The 25,742-nt window shown below is 43.5% G+C and overlaps 1 protein-coding gene across 2 annotated transcripts in view; it reads right to left on the bottom strand.

The window, feature by feature from the left end:
- l(2)gl (LLGL domain-containing protein l(2)gl) overlaps nucleotides 1-24,995 on the bottom strand; it is a 58,722-nt gene extending 33,727 nt beyond the window's left edge. Inside the window, exons 1-12 of one of the 2 annotated variants that reach the window (XM_075889338.1) lie at nucleotides 24,858-24,995; nucleotides 19,533-19,631; nucleotides 12,879-12,976; nucleotides 11,830-11,911; nucleotides 10,866-10,978; nucleotides 9,909-10,049; nucleotides 9,660-9,816; nucleotides 9,153-9,276; nucleotides 8,089-8,143; nucleotides 6,794-6,948; nucleotides 2,920-3,137; nucleotides 1,673-1,903 (exon numbers count right to left, since the gene is read on the bottom strand). In XM_075889338.1, coding sequence (XP_075745453.1) covers nucleotides 1,673-1,903; nucleotides 2,920-3,137; nucleotides 6,794-6,948; nucleotides 8,089-8,143; nucleotides 9,153-9,276; nucleotides 9,660-9,816; nucleotides 9,909-10,049; nucleotides 10,866-10,978; nucleotides 11,830-11,911; nucleotides 12,879-12,976; nucleotides 19,533-19,616 — 1,458 coding nt within the window. In that variant the 5' untranslated portion in view covers nucleotides 19,617-19,631; nucleotides 24,858-24,995. Of the gene's footprint in view, nucleotides 1-1,672; nucleotides 1,904-2,919; nucleotides 3,138-6,793; nucleotides 6,949-8,088; nucleotides 8,144-9,152; nucleotides 9,277-9,659; nucleotides 9,817-9,908; nucleotides 10,050-10,865; nucleotides 10,979-11,829; nucleotides 11,912-12,878; nucleotides 12,977-19,532; nucleotides 19,632-24,737 lie in introns of both variants that reach the window. The other variant, XM_037426933.2, reaches the window with a different exon arrangement.
- Nucleotides 24,996-25,742: the final 747 nt, after the last annotated feature.

Below are 25,742 nucleotides of genomic sequence, written 5' to 3'. Positions count from 1 at the left end.
CTTCCCCATGGTGGAAGCAAAGTTCAATACACGACCACAACATACGCGCACGGCTTGCAAAATGGCGTTTCTTTCTTTTTCTCTGATGGTGGTGATGGCGATCGAGCCCCCGGCGTTCTACACGTGACCTCCAAAAAGTGCGGCGATTTGGGGGGTATCAGTAATTGATGGAACAGCCGTTTTTTTTTTTCGCTCATGGACGATTTTTTTTTTTTCAAGTTTTATTTTGACAAACACGTTGGTTAGGTCGTTGCACTTCGAATTTTTTTATTTGCTCGTCGATTTGCCTTCTTTTTTTCTTCAGGGTACGGGGACCGCGTTCCAACTGTACCGCTGGGGGGTAGAATCGTTTCTGATCACGGCCAAGTTCGGGGTGCGCCTATTATGCGCGGAATTAAAAAAAATCGAATTTTCCGCGACCAAACTAGGGGTGCGCCTGTTATGCGAGTGCGCCGATTATGCGAGTAAATACGGTATTTGTTTTCTTGATTTTCTCAAAATGACAATTTTGTACACCCTGTATGACAATTCCTGTAATATATCGGAAATTATTACAGATAGCAGAATAATTCTTTTTGCAGAATGAAGCTATATGTTTGGAGCACACAACATAGGAAGCAGATTTTAATATCTTTTAATGCAAGTTTTTAAAATTAGTCGATTTTAATATCTTTTAATGCAAGTTTTTAAAATTAGTCTGGTGTGACCACACCATGGCCACATTCGGAGTTACGAAGTTTAGTGTATTGTAATGTAAGAAATAGTGACCCAATAAAAAAAGTGCTTCCTATGTTGTATGTCTTATGCTTTTTACTGTTAATCTCTATGTCATTTGTAAACTTCTGACTGCTGGTTATTTTTCTATTGTGGTAAGAACAATAAAGATTGTTATCTTGATCATTTATTGAACTAATGAAGCTACAGAAAAAAATAACTACATTCTTAGAATCAGGAGAACAAACTGAGTAAGCACACAAACTGTCATCATATTGGGTTAAAAAATAAATGAGATATCTCATAGACCCATGTCCCCCTTATTTAAAAAAGCTTGTGCTCTAAATTCTGCTCTCATACTTGCATTCCACACACATACAGGTTTCCATTGCAGAAAGAATTATTGTTGTAGCTGTCCTAGGTGCAGATATATTGAGGCCTCAAAATTGAACAGTCGTAAGTTTACTTTTTTGAGAAAAACAAAAAAAAAACTGAAAACACACAGCTTCTTCAATAAGCAACGATCATGTTGCGCATGCATTGCAATCCTCATAAAGGTGCTCATAAATTCATAGCAGAGCTTCTAACACAAGTGCTGGCAAATCATGAAGAAGCCTCGAAGTGAATTCCCCCCCCCCCCTTTTTTTTTCAGGTTCTGCATGTTAACATCACCATGAATCTGGACAGTTAGAATAACATTACAATAAAATTATCACTTCCTGATGAGTGAAAATTTGCAGAAATATAGAAAAATACTTGCAGAAACCAAATAGGTTAATTTGAAAACAACGAATTTTTTTGTCACTTTTTGGTCCCACAGACCAGTCTACCCTGTATCAGCCTATTTACAATCATTTAATAAAAGTGAAGATATTAATTAACACTTTAAGAGCCTAAGCTGATTTTGTGCCTCTTTTTATCATTGCAAGAGTTTCACGATAGGCAGGGCCCAACCCACTTTGTGGAAGTGCAGCCACTCCTCTTCCTCCTCCTCGTCCGGCGCAGCGTGGAAGCTGGAGGGGCCGTCTCCCGCCCCAAAGAGGCGTGCAGTCCTCAGGGTCAGGAGCTGCCGCAAGCATGACCCAGAGGCATCCCAGAAGCGCACAGAGCCATCCTCGTGGCCGGTCACCAGCAGGTCGTGCTGACTCGACTCCTCGCACGTCACGCGGCCCCCCACCAGCGGCCAGGGCTGCAATCGGACGCCTTATTAGCATCCCTCAGATACAGCAAATAAAAATCGTTGATACGATGAGTGCTCAAGCTTCCGCAGTTTTGCCATTGCTGATGGCTTCAAACATTCTTTTAGAAATGCAAATCATGACAAGAAAACACGGACGAGGAGAAGCCAAGTCTAAGTTTTCTTGTCGTGCCTTCGCTTTCTAAGATACACAGTTGAACCCCTTTACAAGAGACATGCACCGGGGAGCAGTTCTTGTCCATTATATGAGCTGTCTCTTACAAGCAGGCTACCCTGTCCTCGCTTTACAATCAACCCCTATTTTAACAGATAATCAGTTATCTGTTACATTGGTGCCTCTTACAAAGGGCACCAATGTAACAACTGTACGTACCAACTAGCCCAGGAGTGCATTCTATTCTAACATTCATCTGTTTGTAGGCCAGTTGCCTTGCTTCCAAAACAACAAGGGAATTCGCAAGTGGACAAAAGCAGAAAGAGCCCGAACAATCGGTATAAATGTTTGCTGAAGTTCACGCTGGCCAAGGCACACAAACGACATTCAAGAGGTTTCATAAACTAGTTGGAATATTATGTAAAACTTGATATTACTAAATGTAAAAAAATTGCAGACAGTTATTCAGAGCCTCCCAAAAAAGTGATGACGAAGCAGCAATGATTATGACAACGCAACAGCCCTTCGAAGTGAGTCGAGGATCAAACCTAAGGCAAGCAGAAACATTTCTATTTTCGAATGACTTACTGCAACAAGAAAGGAAGCTGAAATACCTGCAATAGACTCCACGAAAACTGGATGAAGAAGTCCCTAGTTCTCAGAAAGTAGTACTTAAACAGCGCAATGACAGGCACAAAAGAAACACATATGACCGGACTAGTACTGATCAGCTCTGGTCATGTGTTTCTATTGTGCTTGTAGTTTGCTTCATCTTTGCAGGGTGAAACAGTTCACCCAAATCAAGGTATGTTGCAGCTCACGTGTAGAACACCGGTGGCCCATTTCCCCTCACCTTCGTCGAGCACTGGAGTGTTTGCTTGCGGCCCTCCTCGAGCAGCTTGTCCCACACGTCCAGGGGTACGTTGCTGAAGTGGTTCGTACAAGTGATGGCCGAGGAGTGCAGGCTCGACAAGCACGGCAACGCAAAGCTGGGCCAGTCATCTGAGACAAGGTCCACCACCACCAGCTCTTCCTCGGCCAGAATGACCAGTGCCACAGGTTCTGCGGTCTCTGTGAGGGCAGGCGCAGGAACAACCCTGACGACGTGCTTCTTCAATAGTTCAACAGTGGATTGGGGCGCACATATATACCCACTTAACCCCAAACTGTGGTTACGTGGCGCAGCAGATTTTCCCCGGAATGGGTGATTGCCCGGCATATCAGGCCCATGCTGCAGCAAAACCATCTTTTCAGAAGGGTTGCATGCAGTAAACTGCATTTGTTCGTTTCGAATAACCCAAGATCCCCGAAAACTTCATAAACTCTTATCAAAGCCGACATGAACACAGTGATGCATGTTCAAATATTCCCACAGGCCTACTGATGAACACTGCAGTGCAAATCAGGGCAACACCTACCTGCACAACGAAGTTGAACTTAGGAAAAAAAAAAAAGCAAAAACACGTATTGCTCAGGCTAACGATTATTTGTATACCTTGCTTTGATCTAATCAAAGCCTGGCAGAATGGTGTCTCAAACATAAACATAGCATGACAAGAATACAAGCTCTTTCTTCTTTTTATTTTTCAGTGTACAATTTACTCTTCCAGATAGCCGTTGAACTCGAAAAACAAACAATTCCACCCGGCCCCCCCAAGCTATATGCGCGAGCGCAGTTTTAAAACTGTTTTGAAAACACTCAAAAATCGATATACTGAACCCGGATATAATGAAATATTGGTCATGACGAAGTGAATGAAGAATGCTCTTGCAATTGACACCGTGCTAGGAATATGCTCTATAACAAATTTTCTGATACAGTCGAGCCTACATATAATGGCCCCACTTAAGACGAACTTTCGCTTAAAACTAATACCGTATTTACTCGCGTAACGCTCGCATTCTCATAACGCTCGCACTCGCATAATTCTCGCACCCCCCACATCGCCCAACAAAAATATGATTTCTTTTTTTTCCTTGAGTAATTATCGCACCCCCGAAAACTGCCGCAATAATGTTGACTGCTCGTTCTAGCCACTGATAATGATAACGCACACCTACTGGCGCAATCTCTCAAGCATCAAGCGTACTATTATTGCACGGAGATTCCATCCAATCAGAGCTAAGCCAAAGTGACAAGTGCGCGTTGCGACATGGAAGATTTTTCCTTCCTCCATGCGTTGCGGCGTGTTTTGTATGTTGCGTTGGTAAACTTGTCCCGTCATGGGGCGATACTAAAGCTACACCGCTGTTTTCAAGTTGAAAGTGATAGGTCATGCAATAAACAACGGCAACAGGGCCACCGGTAGACCCTTCGGAGTCTACGAGTTTTGTGTTCGCTACTGGTGACGGCAGCTGAAAGCCACCAAGACGCATTGGGCCTGCCATGTGCCTAAAACTGGGATTGATGGAAGGAAACTGCCGACAATTCTGTTAAACAGCCATCAGTCTAATACTGACGCCCTACACTTATCTTTTGAGGGATCCCGTTGAATGACAAACTCTGTATGGTCCCTAGAATACTGCCTATTCGAGGGACCATAAAACCACTACGCCCACAAGCTTTGCGTATGGTATTCTAATTCTCGACTATTTGCTTGCACTTTTGGTGTCTCAAATAAATCTTGCCTTGTGTTGATCCTGTGCTTTTATTATTGATGTAAGTATCAATTAGTACTTCTCTAAGCTTGCTGTTAGTTTCTGGTGTGAGAATCCCGATTTGCGGCCACTTCATTTTCTTTTTCGCTCTGTACGTTTTCGTGGAACGTTTTCCCTGCGTAATTCTCACACCCCCCAACTTTGCATTGGTCTTCCACAAAAAAAAAAGTGCGAGGACTATGCAAGTAAATACGGTATACGCATGACCGTGAAAATATACATTGCTTCAATGACACAAAATCGCACTCACAACGAACGTCTCTGAGCGCCGCCGATCGGTTACAGCGAATGGAGTCGGCCCTGTGCAGACTTCCCGGGAATCCGCTTTCGACCACCGATCAGGCATCGGCGAGGGGCCCATAGATTCTTATTGTTAAATGCCAACCCTGCCTCCGCGCCCTTCTAGTTGCCGCTCTCCCCAACCGCTTTTTTGTTACCCACCCCTTCGTCCTTTGTCCCCCCCTATACTCACCCCGCATTGCCGGACGGGGCCTGTGTTTTCACACTGCCACCAATTTTCCAGACCGGTCAGCCATCTTTCCTGTTTTTAATCGCTGGTACTGTTGTCGTTGGCATCGCCGGCCTGGAGTGACCTGATCATTTGCCAACATCGTCTCTATTCGATCGTCTGCATCTTGTCTCATCGTATCGTTCTAGTGCAAGCGCGTACGCTGCTGCACTCACTCTGATAATTCACGATTCGCTTCGTGTTTAGGACCTGCTCTCGCTCACTTAGCACTCAACTCAACATGCCCTCCGCACGTGTGGAACGAATGGCGAAATATCGAAGTCGTTGAGGCCACGCAAACTCGCCGGCGTAGCAAAACAATTCTTTGGCCACGGCCGCTAATTCTTTGAACACCGCCGCGCGCTCCGATCCCAGCAGCCGTGCTTGACCTCTGCGCGCGCAGGCACTCTTTCAAGTTTTTCTACGCGCAAGTTGCGCATCTGACCATTCAAGCAAGCTACCCAACCTGCCTTCTTCTCGCGTGTTTTGGATTTTAATGTCGCTTTTCCGCCGTATCCTCCCCTCTCTTCATTCTATCCCAAGTCCTTGCCCTTCTTTCGCAAATCTGCTTTCCTCTCTTGATCACAACTCTTTTGCACGTCTCTACAGCTCCGCGACGCCAGCCAAGCTGGCTCAAATTCAGAAGTTTTGTTTTCTGACTAGACATGGGCCCAGAGCTGTACAACGCGTTCTGGCATGTGTCACGTGTGCGCATCTTGTTTGCTCTCGGTGTGCGTGTGTGGTTAGGATAGCGGATGGGAGGCTTTGCACACTTTTTCCCGCCGCTCAACAAAACTTCAAAAGTGTGACCGCTTGGCTCGGCCCCAATCCGCACGTTAGGTGCCACATAGCAAAGCGGTTGCTCATACTTCATAGGCGTCGGGCCTGATGTCGAGCCTGAAGCTTCCGAACAGGACCACTCCGGGGGCGATTTGTGGCAGCGCATTGTCGACTCCGACATGGGAGAGCGGGTGGGACCTCTGATGCGATGGTTTCATTACGGCCGATGACGATGCCAACACCGCGGAACCGTGCAAGGATAAGGGCATTGTGAATTAAGTACGCGGCAAGAGCTGATTGCGAGAATTGGCAAGAGCTGACTGGGATTGATCTCATTGCGAAAAGGACAAAACTTTGGAGTTGGTGCCTCATGCAGCTTTTGCCACGGGCCTCAGCGAAAAGCACACTGCTGTTTGAAATAAACTGGAGACTGCCCTTATCGCTTCTGCTCTTCGAAACACAGCATCACGGACATTCTGGGGCAAAATATTTTTTGTTTTCACTCGCAACTTTTTTAAAAGTTGCGTTTCATTTAGTAAGAACTTCGGGACAGAGCGAACAGATGCCGCGTCAGACTGAGGTTCGATTGTATAAGGTACTTATTCTTATGTAGTACACAGCTTGGTTATAATGAGGTTTGAGTTTATTTCAGTAGCGACGTTATCAGAGGCTATAGAAGTTGCGAAACAGTAGCACCAAGGTGAGAATGCAGCAACTAGAAGCAACTGATTTAGAAAATGATAAAACGAAAGGTGGGTGTCTTCTGCGTTTTAAAACTCACCAGGGTCGTCCGCTTCTTTATCCACGGTGAAGAAGTCGACAACCTTGGAGGTGAGATCCAGCACTTTGGAGGTCTCGCCGTGCTTCACCGAGACCGTGTGACGGTCGCCGTAGTTGGCACGAGGCATACCACCAGAGAAGATGACGAAGTCATCCCTTACAAAGAAAATGCCAATGCACACAATTTAGAAAGAAGATAGTGTCACATGGCCGTGGCGGTGATGAAAGCAGGTCACAATCAGTAATGAAACGCTTTATTGGGCCAACTTGAGCCCACTAACGAAAAAAGAACGCCTGGCCTGTGCGGAATGTGCAGCACAGTCGCAGCAAAAGCTGGAAGAACGACCTTTCAAGAACCTCTTTTAAGGGGGGCCACGGGTATTAGAACGACCAAAAATGGCCACAAGATAGATTTTTTTGTAAAACATTTTAGGGAAATATGTGCTTCTGAGCACTAACTCTCAGATTACTAATGCTGAATTCGGTCAAGAAATGTGATAAAATGGGCCTTCAAAGCACTCCAGCAGCAGCTAAATGCCCCCGAACGAACAAAATTTGTTCAAAGTTTGCGCGTGTGCCATGAGCGTTGCAACGAGCTGAATGCCGCCATCTTGTGCTAGATATGAAGCTGTTTCCTTTGTGCGTAATTTTCACCATCTCAAAATGGCTTCCACCGAGCAGAATGGCTGCCATCGCGGCTTTTCTGATGGTCACTCCCAGGCTGCTGATTGGCTCTCACACGGTGCGCATTTGGAAAGCACCGCACAGTCTCCCGTTGGCTAAAGTGGCCGGTACAATTTTCAAGAGTGCCGTTATGCGTTACCCATTGGCTGGCATGACCAACGCGTCATTATTTATTTATTCTTTCTCCTCCCAGGTTCCCTACCGTGGCTGCACGAACGTTTGAGTCTGCTTTTGCATTTGCGTGTGTTTCTCGCCGCACCGTGTTTCTACCTTGCACTGGTAGTTTTTAGAAGCCATTGAAATGTGCAAAGTCTCGTGTGAAAGCGTCCTTGCAACCAGCTTTTGAAAGCGACAAAATGCAGGCTTGGAACAAGAAGACGCCAGCTAGAAGTGCACCGTCAGGACGAGTTTGGTGGAGTCGGTGCCCATATGTTAATGATCCGCTCCGCGCAGACGTAGCTGAAGTGCCTGTGCAAAACGATCTCAACAGCAGCGTAACGTAGAGCATATCCCAGGCTTCGCTTATGAAATCGATTGAGTGAAGGGTGAAGGTGCGTCCACTTGTACTATTTTTACGAGTAAATGCACTTTGAAATGTTTGTAAACACTCACTTGCCGGTGGTGCGCTTCCAGAGGATTTTGTTGATGGCTTTGCAAGGGTATGGACCTGCAAGTGTGTTCAGGTCATGAGACACTGCCAGGAAACAAATTGCCACTTGAATTGCCATAAAGCCTAAGAAGCACAACTACAATGTCTTGGCTACCAAAGCTAAATCAATGCATAGCAAAACATACAAGTTACACAAGCACAATTGACAAGTATTGCACTAATGAAGAAAAAAATTACTTGAGCAGTTATAGAATGAACAAGCTCCTAAACCAGTTACAGTAACTCCAAAAAATGTGTGATAGACAAAAAAATATTGTCGCACAGTTGAAGTCTTAAAAAGATATTAGTGTTATCAGGATATGCTATAAGTGGCTTTTGAAAGGACGATGATTCAGTCTACTACTGGGTAACAGTGCAACAATGGGACAAACTGAGTGTCTTTCGTCAATACATTTGCTGGTAATAAATTTTACTTATTAAAGCAAAATAGCAACTTAGGACTCTTTCGTTCAGTCAAAGACATGTTGTAGTTTGTTCATACACAAGTTCTGTGAAAAAAAATGCCGTAAAATTATGATGAATGAGAGAAGCAGGAGGTGTCCTAACAGTCAGGAAACCCTGTTAACAACTCGATTTTTGATTTGATTGATATGTGGGCTTTAACGTACCAAAACCACCATATGATTATGAGAGACGCCGTAGTGGAGGGCTCCGGAAATTTCGATCACCTGGGGTTCTGTAATGTGCACCCAAATCTGAGCACACGGGCCTACAACATTTCCGCCTCCATCAGAATCCCGGCTGCGGCGCATCCATCAGAAATGCAGCCGCTGCAGCGGGGATTTGATCCCGCGACCTGCGGGTCAGCAGCCGAGTACCTCAGCCACTAGATCACCGCGGCGGGGCAACAACTCGATTTTCATTACTGCCAATGTTTCAGCTCATGCAGGCGGCAATCGGACACTTTACAATAGCTCAAGATGCACAGCTCAGCGTTATGAAGGCTTTAATTCAAGTCAAGAATGAGAACTGCACTTTCCAGCCAGTGTCCTTGTAAAAAGCTCACCGTAACACTGCTCCATGGATTCAATGGCTTTGGCGCTGTTGACGCTCCAGACAAAATAGCTGCAGTCGTTGTGGGCACTCATGAACTTGGTGCCGCTTCCATGCCATGACACCGAGTGGAGATCCTGGAACGCAATGACAACCAGGCAAGAAAAGTTGGCACCGAGATCAATCACTGGAGTTGACCGGGACCTCTTTACTCTGCAGTGTTCTGTTTTTTTTGTTTGTTTTTTCCCTCTTCTCTCCTGTGTAATATCACCACAGTAATGCTGCACAGGTAAATACAATTTTTTGAAATATACTATTTGTAGTTTAACTGTGAGCAATTCTGCAAAAGAGGGAAAATGGACAGCTGTAAACATGAGTGGTGGCTTCCTCGAATGCTCGGCATTTGGATAATTAGAAGTTCATGCTTGTCTATACATGGCATTCCTACATACAAAGAAGTCAGATTATCACATGTTAGTACATTTTTGTTAACGTGTGCGCCCCTCTTCCACCAATTCACCTTGTTGCAGATGTAGGTCTGCTCGGCATTTAATGTCTCATTGTCCCACAGCACCATGAGACCCCTCGAGTAGCCAATGACCATCTTGTTCGGATCCAAAGGGTGCTCCGCGATAGCCTCCACACCACCGGGGTTGATCTTGTAGTCTTCAGGAACACTGAAGGCAAATGGTGCACAAGAAATGTTCATTGGGGAGCTCGAATGCCCACAGCAAGCAAGCAAGCAACAGCTAGAAAGAGAAAGACTCACTTCTGTGTGACGAGATCTTGATAGATGACTGCATCGGCCATCTGGAATGACTTGATATCCAGCATGTGAACGTTGCCCCCTTCAGTGCCCAGGTACAGGTAATCCCCAGAAGACTGAACTGAACAGGTGAAGATGCGAAGCCTGTGCAGCAGGAGACAACGGGGCTTAGCGTGCACGACAAAGGATAAGGCATAAAGTTTCGTTCGAATTAGCCACAAGCCCAAAACGTACCCCCCCTTCCCCTTTCATTACAATATCTCTCCGACAGTGACTGCATCGGATTAATGCTACCTGCTATTCTGAATCTCACATAGAGCTAGCTACAGATGCCTATACCACAGAGAGCATTCGCATGACAAATAATAGGATGTCACCAAATTTACGAACCATGCCTTTCGTGAAATTATGATCAATGATCACCTTGACACAGTATACTGGCATCAATTACCAATCGTCAGATTCACAAAATGAAAGCGGTAACACCAAATTATTTCACTAAAGTGATAAGGGAGAGGGTTTGATACATCCCAGACACCATACATTAAGGAAAATCTAATGCTGAAAATACTTGCAACTATCACAGGGATATAGCTTAGTTTTTTTCTGAAATCACCTAACATAAGGACTAGTGGGCAATGAGTTTCATCAATTATTTTTACTTGTTTTTCTTTTGTTCTTTAAAATGAGCCCTAGAATTTTCTAATGCCTCACCTTTTTGCTTTAGTGACTAATCGTACTTTTTTCAGACAAAAAGAAAAAAAGGTGGGGAAACACTGTATGAAAAATAAAGTGGTTTAGTATTTGCAGCACACGCCTTCCAAACATTGAAGGAAGTGCTTACGTTCAGTGACTCCGTGTGAACCCTGTAATTTTGATGTAAACCTTCACATCATGATGAATACATCGCAAGTTCACTACCTTGAGACTGGAAGAATAGGGTTGTGGGAGAACACTCACTTAGAGTCAACTGTGTAGGACTCGACATGCTCAAGTACGGAGTCTTCTCCTCCTTTCATGTTGATCTCCCAAAGGTGGAGTGTGTTGTTCTCCAGCAGGGTGATCAACCGTCCCTGCAAACAAAGTCCATATGGACCGATCAGGACAGGACACATCTCGATTGCTCTTCTCAAAAGTTTAGCTAACAGCAGAAAACATTGACTCATGCCAGACAGTTAGCTAGAGGATACTTTACTTGAATAAACATGTTGTACATGAATACGTAAGGGACTGCCGAATGCCTCTATACTTATATATTAAGCAGTCATGAAGTTGCAAGTTGACTGAGGCACTGTTTTCCGAGCACGCTCAATTAAGTAAATGTAGTTGATAGAAACTGACAGCTATGCTCAGCCAGTCAAAAAATCGTTAAAAAGATTTCATTTGTGGGTTTTAACGTCCCAAAACCACCATATGATTATGAGAGACGCCGTGGTGGAGGGCTCCGGATATTTCGACCACCTGGGGTTCTTTAACGTGCACTCAAATCTTAGCACATGGGCCGACATTTCCGCCTCCATCGGAAATGCTGCTGCCGCAGCCGTGATTCGATCCCGCGACCTGCGGGTCAGCAGCCGGGTACCTTAGCCACTAGACCACCGCGGCGGGGCGAAAATCGTTAAAAAATATTGAAAACTACACTATGTAGTTTCTTCATATTTGTTTCACGCAACAAACTCTTTCTTCTTTTTTGGTAAAGAAGTGAAGTATTTCCAATCTTGAGCCTAAGAGGAGAACCTTGTCCGAGATGATATAGCCTGCTCTAGCATTCGAAGTTGCAGTGTTGAACAGTGAGCCTCTTCAATACTGCAACTTGAATGCTAAGAGTAGGTTATCTGCAACTTGAATGCTAAGAGTAGGTTATCAGAGCAGGGTTACCAGAGTAAGAAAGTAAGGAGATATGGAAGTTACGCAATCAACTCACCTGCTTAGGCACAAAGTGCAGCTCTATCACAGGGCTGCTGGCATCATGTTCCACCACATACTCAACACCAGGGGCTCCGTAGCTGGCGACAGGTATGTCAAAGTCATAACATTTCTACAAGTTGGGGGAAGTAGCAGATGGGGAACATAAAGAGACAGTTAAAGGCTCTTGCACGAGAAAGGCTAACTCACTCGATTTTGTCGCCTTTCTTCTAAAATTCTCTTGCTTCCATAGCAGACTTTAAACGTCTCAAAACTGTACAGCTGAATGATTATGTGGGACGCCCCGGACGATTATTTACGACCACATGAAGATTTTAAACTTGCACTGGAAGCACAGTACACAAGCATCTCTGTGTTCTGCCACCGTCAGAGCACAGCCGCCGTGGCACGGATTCAACTTGCAGCTGTGTGCTTGGCAGTGTGACATAACAGCGCCCAACCTGCTGCTACACTGTAACAAAATGCCAATAAATTGTAAAAGAATGACAGTTTTCACATTTTTCGTGAACTTTGGGTTGACATATTAACATGCAATAGTTTGAGTCTGAACTTATATTAGCTAGCAGTACGAGTTACCGCTCATCAAAGAATGTGGATACGGGGTGACAGCTCCAGATACTTCACTCACATTGTGGGCAAGAAAAAAAAAACAACAATCACAGTGAAATGAAAATAAATAAAGCCTGCACTTGCAGCACACAGGCTGAATAACTCCTGTAGTTAACAAACATAAAAGCAGTTGAGCGCTGTAATTTATTTTACATCTGTACATGCGCACAAACAACAATAATCATAATTGTATCTTTTATTAAAAGACCCAATGCGATCAGATTCTCAATGCTTCTACTTCTCTATCCTAAGTAAGAAAATGAACATTAACTAAACGAGAGTACATGACAGCTGCACAGATAATGGAAGTGGGTAGTGTAGGATGCAACTGAGATACGATTAAAGAAACAGATATCAATGAGATATTGTGCACTGGATGCAATATGTTCTCTACATCTTCATCAACCAATGTCTGTGGCATCTCTTTTAAAAGGATACACTCTGAGTGACCCTGTCTTGGTCCCAATGGCAAAAAGTTCCAGGAATGGGTCCCAGGCCAGAGCCGTAGGGCAGTGAGGAAACCCATGGCAGGCAGTCTGTTCAATGAGGGGTGGGCCAGAGGAAGCAAAATATGAAAAAAGACACTAAACAGACACTAAACAGACAATTTTTCTCCTAGTTGTATATTACAGTTGAGTTCAACAGTTCCTAAATTACCCCGCCAGCTACACACAAAGATGTCTGGTAAGTGAGAAACACACAAAAATAATACGACTGTAGCAAATATTTTTTTTTTCAGGCTTCCCGCACCAAACATAGTGATCTCATTTTGACGGCGACTGCAAAGTCCCGAGCAGTTCCTAATCAGTAAAAATGAAGCACTCTCGGGGATCCACACACTAAACACACGAAATTCCAGAATATTTCGTTCAGCCAGTACTGCCAAGATATGAAAAATATGCATTGAAATCCGGGACGTCATGGGCAGTGATTTCCATGCAATATCTTAAAATAAAACCTTGACCTCAATTTTCTCTTCTACATTATTAAACTTACCGTAATGAAAATACCAACAGCAGGCTTTCCCAGTACGGTTCATAAACCTAAACTGGTTCATTGCTTTACATTAATGTCTGTTTGAAAACTAAGCAAATGATCAATGAAAAAAGGAGATTTTAATACCTTTGCTGAAAACTTCAGCTTTTTACCCATTTTATCCGTGTCTCAACAAATCATATTAGTTCCTGGGAGTATCTTTACCATGAGACTGATTGAAAAGGTTGGCTATAAGAAAAAGGAAATCAACCTCCTGTGTTTAATATTTTACTTTCACATCGAGACCAGAAACAAGCTATGTACATGAGAAATTGTGAATTCGAAGTAGCTTTCCCTCTGTGAGCACACATGTATGTGACTGCATCTGGGACAATGTGGCAGTTTAATGTTCTCAAAACATTCCAGATTGAGTCTATGCCTACATTTGCAATGTGGCGAATCCTTGCCACGGCATTGTAGTGCTTAGGGTTCGATTAGTTCTGGCAAGCAGCGTAGTATAGTGCAACTCTGAATGGTCCTTTCCACATCACAAGTGATCCATCTTTACTGTACAAGTATTGCAACATTATGTGAGGTCACCACTCTAAGGTGTCAACAACAGGAACAACACACTAAGTTTTAGCCAATATACAGTGTTAAACCAATGTGCATCGTACTCTTTTTTCTTGTTATAAATTCAATGAATAGATGGCTTAAGTGCAACAAACAAAAGAGCGAAGGAAAGTAATGTTAACAGCTGTGCTATTCCAGCAATGTTCAGACATATATTGTGCATACTTATAAGTAAACAGTAATGTTAACATAGAAGTAGGGCTACTTTGTGCACTTGACATTGATGCAGTGTTTCCACTAACGGTCCTCTAATTAAGGACTATGGGAACATACTATGCACGCAGATGCGCTCTCAGTGTGTTTCAATGCAGAAATAAACAAAAGTACGTACATGACTGAACACTCTGCTCCTTACTGACAGGAAATTAATGCATTGAAATTCCAGCCTACAATAACTTTTAAACAGTGACTTCAGAAGTATGTATTTCCAATGTGCTCACTATAAAAATAAAGATTGCAGATTCTCAAAGATGAAGATATAAGATCTGAGGCTACTTATTAGAACATACTTCAACGAACTAACTTAACAAACCAAAAGAACTATGTATATTCATTTTTTTTGCAAAAGCGCACACTTATGATGCCTACACCTAAATGTCTGACGTTTACCAAAATCACAGCTGTGACCCTGTAGTAGACCCGTCTTAACATGTCGCAAAAGATGCTTTCATAAAACACCCATATGAAGCACAAACTATGGGAATAATAAAAGTGAACTGGTACAGAAAAAAAAAAGCAACCCAAGCAAAAAAAAAATGCTGCAAGTGGAGTGTAAACAGGATCCATTTCCCCTTGCTTGACAATATACATCACAACATTCTATTCTGGAGTTTTTCATACATTTAGAATTGTTCATTTCACAGTTCATTGTTGTGCACCAACCAGCTTGGTGTTCGGACTGCAGTACACACACACATAAATGAATATATGTGCCAGCTCATTTGTCAAAAATTCTTTTCCATGGAAAATAGTGTGCAATTCTCTTTATGAGTGTGCACATGTGAACAATAAAAACACAAATGGCCCATACGCAAGCCTACATTTTCGAAATCGTGTTTTCTATTCTATATCAAAAGTCATCTGCACTTATTAAAGTATTGTCACTTCTCTGCCTGTGTTAAAAACTGAGCTGATTATGAATACCTTGAATGATAGAGAAGACTTCAGAAGCACAAGCTTAGTCTTTCTCTTGCTTAAAAAAAAATCCAGCTGGTTCCAGCACAGTTATTGCTAAACCAATTATCATGCACAGAGAACTGCAGCGACATTGTTCTCCAAACAAACACAAGGTACCTTTGGTAGGAGTGTTTGTATTCAAGTACATAGACGCGTATTCATCTCTCTGTCATAGACGCACGAGCATGAATGTTTTCTCGAGCCATTGTCGGCCGAGATTTTTTTGCACACAAACATCACTGTCGTGGAACAAGGCATCACTCGCTAAATAAGTCTCTGCAAGAAATGAAATTCTCCGGCAGCCGTAGGAGGATCCGCACGGAACGACGACGCGTAAGGCTCAGCTGCATGAGACCCAGCAAAACACCTGCCGCTGCTATGACTGAGCCGAGACCACAGCTGTGAAACCTGCGCAAGGATGCGACACGCAGCCAAGACAAAAACAAAACAAAAAAGAAATCCTCTGAATTCTGTGTGCCCTGCCTCCAGACCTAGGTGACTCACGCTGCACGGGAGCGACTGCCAAAGAGATATGAAATTGAGCTACGAGATTATGCCAACAGCTGTTGTGTCGTAGTGAATTTATTCGTTGTACATCTGCAAACCACATTTACACCAGCATTCGTTGCTTAGTCATCACTGTGCTGGCTGAGTTATGTCTTCATTCAGGGTTCATGCTTGTTTACATGACGAAAATTCAAGTATTTTAGAGGAGTTGCGATAATTCCAGCACTTTCAAAGTCTTGCAAATAAACTTTTCAAATTCAAGGGTTTTCAAGGAGTTGCTTGCATGAACCTTGTTGATGTCTGCTGACAGTTCATGAAATTTTCAGAGCTCATTCATTTTTTTTCATAGGCGAGACTAAATCTATATAACCATTTTCTTCTGAAACATTCAGCATGCAATACAGCAGGGAAGGAAAATTTTGACAGCCCTTGTTTTGAAAGGCAGCTAAAATTTTGCCATAGGTCATATTCCAGAAAACAAAGTGCCTAATAAGAGAGCTACACTTGGATACCTTGACAACACCTTGTTTTTATGTACATACATCTGTTTTAATTTGCTTTAGTGCTGCTTACAGTAGCAAGTAATGCCAATTCAAACACTATTTTTCACCTCCGATTTGCTTTAGATGCCCATCTAACAACAAAGAGTGCTACACAGTTGCCTGCAAGCACACATATCACTGCAGAGCCCCAGAGCACAGATAAAATAACCCTGAGAAGCACAAACTCGCGACATACTGTAGGGTGAGGCAAAACATGAGGCAGCAAAAGAAAATGAAAGACAAAGGCCAAACACTGCAGTTACTTAGCCCTCACATGGCTCCATCAGCAATTCCAGTCACACAGACAACTGTAAGGTACTGTTTAAGAGCACTCAGCAGCAATAATTCTTCAGGTTGTTTCATTATTACAAAAGGTAGAATACATTTAATTGTTTTAATTTTACACTGCCAGCGGACAAGCTCTAATGCCAACGCACATACATGGTTCATTAGCCTCTACTAGCACCTGAAAGCAACCCTCCTTCACTGCATTTCAATTTACAAAGAGCCCCTGTGTAATGCCACCAAGAACGTAATTGAACTGTTTTCACAGAACCAGTAACGTGTGCTATACGCAGCAGCAATCGTCCGTGGCTGCAGCATGAGAGTTGACATGTAGGTTTGGCGTGTCACATACTGTAATTCATTGCGCAAGGCAATAGAAGTGCTTAATTTACCAACCATTTGTTTCTTTTTTTTTTTCACACCAACTTCTGATTGAGCTCTGTTAAAAGCTTGATACTGCACACAAAAGAGGTGACTTGCAGCAATAATATAGTAGTATGTTAAGCACGTTAAAGGATAGCGACCCACTCCCAGGGATGTGCATTGGCCACCCTAAGTAAGTGAGTGGTAAATTTGCACTCTTTGCATTTCTATTGTTTCTCCATCCCAGATGTGCTACGAGCAGCTAAATCTCGTGTTTTTTTTTTTTTCTTGGCACCCACAGGCCATAGCACAGAACTTGCATTAACAAAGTCCCGTAAAATGCAGTTTCACAAGGCACAAGAAAGAAAACCTAAATTGAATTATTATGGATGTTGACACGTTTTCTTTCTTTCTTTTTTTTTTTTTTTGCTGCCTCTTCTTTTGTTCTGTTATGCATGCTCCCAGATAAGAAAACAAAAGAGATAAATTATCACAAGCCTTACATGACAAAAAAAAAACACCTGGATGGTCATAAAGATATGCCAAAGCTATCTCGGCTATCTAACTCAAACTACCTCCTCACAAAGCTGAATCCAGCCATCTAAGGAAAAACAACACTGATAGGAAGACAAGAGTGTTGAAAGAGCGAGAGACTAAGGTAAGAGTGCGCATGTAAGGAATGCAAGTGACGCCCTCACCAAGACCTCTCGTAGCCATGCGACCTTTGACCCCTGGCCTGACATGTGTGGCACTACGGCAGCACCGGGAAAAATCGGCTCACTTCTCTATGACACAGCAATTAGGCATTCGCTCAGGTAGCCTCCACGGACGCAAGAGGCATACAGACTGGGCAGCCTGCCAATGCTAAGAGGGCGGCGGGATGTCTCATCGCTCGTGCGCCTGCCTTTTTTTTTTCTCTTCTTTCGCTGCTGCCTCTGACCACTAAGAAAAGTCGTAACCACGGGTATATGAGGCAACATCACAATCTAGTCAGCTGCAGAAACCGCACGCGCGAAGATTGGTACAACCACTCTTTTCCCGTTCTTAGTTTTTTTTCTTCTTTTTGTGCTGACGACGCAGTTGTTACTGACCAAAAGGCAATTATTAGAAACTAGGTAACACAGCAAAGCCAATCGAACAACTAAAGGAAAGACTACCACTGCACATCCAGATAAAGCAAAAAAAAAAGACGTCAATGTATAAAAAATTGCAACAACAGTTCAGGACAAAAGAAATGTGAACCACACTTCCAAAACAATGTTCACATAGAGCCAACCCCGTGCAAGTAACCTGCTAATGAAGCAATTATAGTACTACAGTTCAAAACTACTTTAGATATGATAAACCATCTAAAGACGATCTTTACTGCTTGTGATATTGCTTGTCAAAGGGCAACTTTTTCAACTATAAGTAAAAAAAAAATGTTACAATGCTTGGTTACAGCCCAAGATATGCAAGTTCCACCCACAGAAATGCAGAGTGCCTTCTTTCACCTTTGAAATACAATCACGATAGATGGTTTTCACTGAAACTATCCACTTTTTTTTTTCTTTCAGCTGATCTTAATAGTGGCATATCAAGAGTTAAAAGGTTCATCATTGCTACCTGAAATATTGCATTTGACTAAGCAGCAATCTGATTAAATTTTCCAGTATGTTCAAGTTTCCAACCTAAAAACCAGTGATGCAAATGTGTGCATATATGGGAAAGTCAACTAATCAAAACCCTCCAGAAGTGCTGGACTGACGTCGCAAAAACGGGGAAGTGCTATTCAATGGAGCTTTTATAGAAATTCCCTGGAGAAGGAACAAGAGTGTGTTGTAGCTGGCACTTTTAACAGCACAGCCATTTAAGGTGCCATAATATGTATGCCGTATCTCAATTCATTGGCTCACCACTGGTCCACACATCATTAATGGGTATGTTCATAGAAATTGGCGAAATATCACCACTGGCCCACCATAAAGCTGCACCCGGTGCTAGTTACGACTACAGGGACTTATATTCTAACAAGTAAAACTGTTGTTTTGACGATGAAGCTGCTGAACAAATGTTGATTTGTCAAAGCTACAGTCACTTGGTAATGCGCCACAGCCGCCGACTTCAAGATACGGGCTACAATAAATGCTAGAGACTGAAGATGAAACCGTGGTCGAAGTCTTTTACTACAGGAACTAGCCCGAGTAGCTACCAAGAGCAGAGATAGAAGATTTCTGTGATGGCTACGATGACTGAGCTGGCTCAATAACGATAACTTTTTGTTGATGCTTGCCTTCTCTCTCATTCATATTTGGGATCACCCTCAATGAAACGATTCGGCCGGCTACTGCATCTAAACATGATGTTGAAGTAATTGGCTAGATTGTTGTAGTACTTGGCAAACGTCACCGAGCTAAATTATGCCGTAGAGTTTGTTTGTACTTTGCTATAACGTCGAAGCCTGTAGCTAAAGCCCAGCAATGACCTAGGAGCAGCCAGATGAGTCTCCAGATAGAATCTTCTAGTTTTGATGTGTCAAGGATTGCGCGCCGCTTAGTGCTCAAACTTCGCCAATTTGGTTTTTTTTAGGTTGTAACCGAGTGTCGTGAAGGGTTCAAATTTACGGGCTTACCTTGTTGAAGGCAAACAGCTCCCGCTGCACCTTAAGCCGCTCAGCACTTACGTGCTGGGACTTCTTTGTAATGAACTTGAGCATCTTCACTCTTCAGGCCTGCACAAGGAAGACGAGTACTCTCTTGTAAATCACCCATTAATCACTAGGCACAAAATCGTCTTGCAGCACAAACAAGCAAACGGCGCGACTTAAGAGAAACGTGAAAATCCGCATCGGACAATTCCATGGCAATGAGCTAAAAATAAAAGCACAGAACAGAAGGTGAGCCTTGGTAACCCAAACCTTCGGAGAGCTTCGGGCCATGCGTGAGATAGCCACAACAAAAGTGTCCCTTATCTGCAGCACTCAAAGCGCTAATTCTGGCTTTGCCAGACAGCCAACTCTTCACGTACAGGCTGTCTGAGCCTGTGAAGCGATAGTTCGGATGGCAAAAATATTTTTCTCGCGCATCTGCCAATGAAAGGAACACTGGCAAAAAAAAAAAAAAAAAGCAATTGTATTCGTATTATTAAATTACCCTCCCTCAACACCGAAAGCATCCCTCATGCCATGAAAAGATGCTTGGTAAGTGAGAAAACACACTAAATGAAGATATGAAGGGGGCAATGCAGCCTTGAGGTTTCCATGGCAACTCCACGTGACATGAACGCATTTTTGATAATGTGTAAATAACGAATTATTGGTAGATTGATTGATTGATATGTGGGGTTTAACGTCCCAAAACCACCATATGATTATGAGAGACGCCGTAGTGGAGGGCTCCGGAAATTTCGACCACCTGGGGTTCTTTAACGTGCACCCAAATCTGAGCACACGGGCCTACAACATTTCCGCCTCCATTGGTAATGCAGCCGCTGCAGCCGGGATTCGAACCCGCGACCTGCGGGTCAGCAGCCGAGTACCTTAGCCACTAGACCACCGCGGCGGGGCAATTATTGGCAGAAATGAATTGCCATGTGTTTGAATGGAGCCAAAAGGACCAAATATTGCAGATTTCAGAAAATGTCATATTTCACTGAGCTTGACGGGACCAAATAATAATAATAATAATAATAATAATAATAATAATAATAATAATAATAATAATAATAATATTAAAGAAGACACATTGGCAAATTCAGAGACATTCAGGAGCTGAAATTTCTGGGATTGAAGAATGAAACTTTCTCTTCTAATAATGAACACATCATAATGAAATTAATTATAACAGAGTTTTGAGAAGCAATTCACCAGTTTACTTTGATTTATTGTTTCCCTTTTAAGGTATTAAACTCTCTGGACTTGTCCAACGCTAAAGATTTAGAAGAGTGAGTCGTTATGTATGAGCACAAGTATGACATTTTAAGTATGAGCCGTGTTTAAAGAAAACATCATGGTTTTAAAAAGATGTTGAGAAAAAATCCATGAGTCTCTGCTTTACAAACAGAAGAGTGAACATGTTTGTTGTACAGCATTAACGCACGTCCGGCAGCTTCGTGGAACACCTTAAACGCATTCCTACTAATGTGCAACAAATGTAATGCAACGAAATGGTAGGCTTTTACGTGGCAAAACCATGATACAATTATTAGACTTGCCATAGTGGAGGACTCCAAAATAATTCAGACTACCAGTGATTTCTGGACATGCACCAAAATCAATTGTGCACGGGAAATCGAGCAAGGCACTTAATTCTATCCGAAATGTGGCCAGGAGTCGAGCCCGTGTCCATGAGGATAGCAACGGAACAATTTATCGGCTACGCTATCATGGCAGTTCTGGCATGAAACGCGGCAGCTTATAACTTCTACATGTGCACGTACTGACAGAGAAGACAAAGTAAACAACAACAAGCTTGATTATAACAGCATATAAAATGCTCCTGTGTCACGCAGTTTCCTCAAAAACTATACAAAGGGCAGCACGCTGTCATCAACAACCTACTAGAAATTTCATGTGATGACTTTATGTGAAAATTATCTACATTTTACAAGGATTTCTTTTTCTATTAATTGCTCCAAGCAGGCAATTTTTTATTTCATTCTTTTTTTTTCTTTTAATTGTTCTCAGCAGTAAATTCCCATTACAGTGCAGATGCAACTTCCCACCAGCAAATGACAAAGATCATCAAATAAAAACAGAGAGAAGTTAGAAAAGACTGCATCAAACTGAGCACAACTTGTTCTGGCAGTTTTATTTTTTCAGCCCCAACTGTATTTTGAAGCTCGCAAAACCACTGCAAAGGCTCGCTGTCAGTACTGCACATATTGCGCTCATTTTTCATCTTGACAATTCCGGAGTCAGGTTTTAAATAAAATCTGACCAACACTTTTTCTGTTGACACTCGGACAGACATTTACAGATGTCAAACACAACTCAGTTAACTCATCAACATGAAAAGCATTCATTCGCAGCTTGAACTCTTGCCAGAGATGTTTCCAAAAGTGTCACAACACCACAAATGAAAATATTGAGAAATATATATTCATATCACTTGCAAGCACAAACTTTACCACAAATCGTAAATCCACCACAATCGGCCATAGACTGTACCTCCCACACTAATTTTTTTTTATCTCAGTTAAATTGAGCAAGCTATACATCAAATTAGCTGCATTGAGTAGGCTTCGAAATGATCATTTACCTGCAGGCAGGAAACCTAAGGCAGAATGTAACGATAGTGCTTCTAATGTTCTGGTGCTAGCTTTCAGTTGTGTGCAGTGAACAGCAAATATTAGTCCTTATTGTGTTACTGTGTTTCACAGCACACACATTTTCATCACTTTATAAATGGACACTCCCTATGGCTAGATATAAAGGTGGAGCCTTATTATATTCCTGGACGCAAAATAGCACTTGGTCTTTGTGGGATTAAGTTGTTGGTGTATGTCTGCATAAAATAAGCAGATGGCTATCAAATGATCGACTTTGTAGGGTCATGTGGTTTACACAAACATGCCAAACATATAGTTCATTTCAGTACAGCTCATCAGAAACGCAGCCAGAACACATATCAATGAAGAGCAATGAAAGGCAGGAGATATTACTTTTTGTAACTTTTGCTGTGGCCTGAAAATGTTACGACATTCACTTTTCATTTGCTTACAATGTAAAACACCACAGCAGTCATTGAACAGTTCCTCTTTCGAGCTCTCGCACAATTTCTAGATTCTCACTGGTTCAGTGGTGCTCCGAAACACCTAACAGCAACCATTTTTTATTCTTAGTCATTTTTTCTTTACAAGAGCTGGCTTGAACTAATTCACAAAGTTGGTTAAAAAATTACAATCCTTTAAAAAGAAAAGCTAACGTCTGTGTCCAGTTTCTTTTTGTTTTTCTTTTTTTTAACAACTCCCCAAGCATCTTTACAAACCAATATCCGTCCACTGCCAGGAAATGAAATTGAGCTGTTTTCTCATACCACGTCCCGTGACGACACTGCGAAGGACTTTTGAAGTACGAAGCGAGCGAGCACAATTCGATACCACCGACGTAGTACAGTTACACATTTTATTTTTGTTTTTTTTTTTTTATGTTCGGTGCGCGGTGTCTGGACAGCTACGCTTCCAAACGCTAGCTTTTGCCGCCGACACCACGTCTCGTCTGAACTGAAAAAAAAAAAAAGGAATAAGGAAAAAAAAAAAAGAATCGCCGGGTTGTGTTGGGTGTCAGCTTTCTCGCGAAGCGCAGTCGGGAGACCCAACGCCGCTGCTAACGCAACGAAAAGTAAATAAATAAACGAACGTAGTAGGCACGCTCTACGCGCAAAGCAAAACTGAGTTCGCGCGCGTTAACGCTGGTGGAGAAGAGGAAAAATAAAAGAAAGCACAGAGCACGAATGTTCTCATTTCACACTGCATGCGGCAGAATGACGACCAGCGGACGACCCCCTAAGCGCCAACGATTCGCTGGGTGTCTCGCGTTAGCATTATATATATATATATATATATATATATATATATATATATATATATATATATATATATATATATTGGTGTGTGTGTGTGTCGGCCACCCTTGGAAACGACCGTCCTTGAATTGGAAGACCGTGCGAACGCTCAGCTGCAAGTCGACACTACCGACTCGGGGGAAAGGCGGCAATGTCAAGGCGTGTTCTGCCATGCACGCACGCACCACGCCAAACAATGCACATGCCCAGACGAGCGTCGCGCGAAACCGCCGCCTTCACAAACACACACACGGCGGCGAATTAAAACAGCGAGACGAAACTTCAACGGCGTCATGCAATCCGTACAACGCGGTGTTAGATGACGCTGAAAGCCATGAACCTCACAAAGGGTGGTTTCTCTTTCGTAGCAGTGCGTGCGGGCGACACACCAACACGAGGTTGCAAAAAGAAATAAAAGAGACGCGGAATGTGAGCTGCGACCGCGCTGCAAAACTTTTTTTCTTTTTCAGCGGTTAAAGTGAAAATTGAGAAGATTCGTCGGCGCCTACTATCGGAGCGCGATCGAGATTTAAGGAACAACGCATTTTTTCCAAGCGGCAACTTGAATCTGCAACGCGATTGGCAAGGGAACAGAAACGGGGCAATCGTGACAGCTCAGCCAGCGCCTAGCGAGACGGCCGATGTCCGATTTCATAGAAAGAGCAAGCCGCCCCCAGAAACGGACGAAGACTACTACCGGGAACCGACCGCGGTGGTTTGCAAGGTTACTTTCGCCAACTTTTACTAAACAAATCGCATCGAAGTTACTACGACAACTTCCAAGCCTGTCACGCCTTTTTTTTTCTTCCTTTTCTGCACCGAGCGATCCCCTCCCCGGCTTGGGCGTTGACATCGGCTTTTGACAAACCAGCCACCATCGCTGTCTTTTCTTGCTTTGTTGATACTTTCTGGGAACGCTCAGGAACTGACAAGTAGACGGCGCGCCGCATAAAATGAACTTTCGGAGAAACAGCGAGTTTAAGTATTAGAAAACTATGCTCGTGGTTTGGGCCAGGTCATGCAAAACGGTCGGCGAGCCAAGTAAAGAGAAAAAAAAATACATCGCGAGCCGCCGCAGCAAAGTTGCCGAAGGAGCGGTCAGTGCAGCGGAGAGAGCGGCTGCACCTGAAGGCCGGTTTTATAGGTTAGGCCTAACGTCGCTCTGAGCGACATTTGTGTTTACGTGACAAAACTCCGCGCGGAGTAGCGCCTACCGACGCGAAGTTTGATCAATCGGCAATGACGCCGGGAGGGCAAAACGGTAGCGTACTCACAGTGAATGCTCTTCAAAGTGTAAACATCCTATGACGGACTCTCCAACACTTCAAGCAAACCGGCAACACACACAAACGGCAAGACACTCAACGCATGTGTCCACACACAGCAGCGCGTACCTGCGCGAGATGAGACGTTGTATTCATGCGCGTCTAAAGAATTTTGCTTCTCAGGGCTTCAAGGGCGTATAAACTGAGTCAATATTAGCCTTTTCACTTCATACAAATTTTCTCAGCAATGCCGCTACGCGGAATACGACAGAAATGTTACCGAAAGCTGAGTTCGGAGCGGGACGGACTACTTTCTTTCTCGGCTGCATGACGTCACCGCCCAGGGGCGCATCGCTTGAATAGGCCATTGACTCGTGCGCGCACCCAAGCTTTCAGTTTTTTCTCGGTGTTTATTGTTACCAGCCTTCGGGTACAAAATGCGAGGATTGGCGCATCGAGAGATTTCGAGACTGCCCAGCCTCTCGTGTCTTCGTCGACAAGCGAGTGTAATCGTGGGTAGACGGGAGCGTTTTGCAAGCCCTGTTCGTAATAACCGGCGATCGCATTATGCGGAGCATAATGCGCGGCGCATAAAGGAAAAAAATAAGAAAGGAAACGTAAAAGAGGTGAACGCGGGCGTGGCAAAGGCGACGCGGATGCGGCCTGTTCCGTTTTGCCCGTGTCGGGTCTGGCTCCATAAATATTTGCGGTGTCGCTGGCGAACCGCAGAGCCATAACGGGAAGCTCGTCCCGTGTCTGGAACTACTGGGTGCGCCAACGCATGAAATGGGAAATATATAAATAAACGGGCGCGCTCGCGAAGAGAAACTCGGAATAAACTTCGGCCCGCATGCCGACGTAAACTTGATGTGAAGAATTCGCACATGCCGTTCGCGCACTTATAAACTTGACGTATTTTGCGTCACTTGGTGTTTACTTTAGGTGCACGAGCTTCAGAGGCTGCCTGCTACCGTTTGTTTGCTTGTTTATAAGGAGAGCGATTTGTGTATCTTA

Source organism: Rhipicephalus microplus, chromosome 3 (assembly GCF_043290135.1).
Source record: "Rhipicephalus microplus isolate Deutch F79 chromosome 3, USDA_Rmic, whole genome shotgun sequence".
Classification (NCBI taxonomy): Eukaryota; Metazoa; Arthropoda; class Arachnida; order Ixodida; family Ixodidae; genus Rhipicephalus; species Rhipicephalus microplus.
Note: the sequence above shows the minus strand (reverse complement) of the source record. Positions and strands in the feature narration are given on the sequence as shown.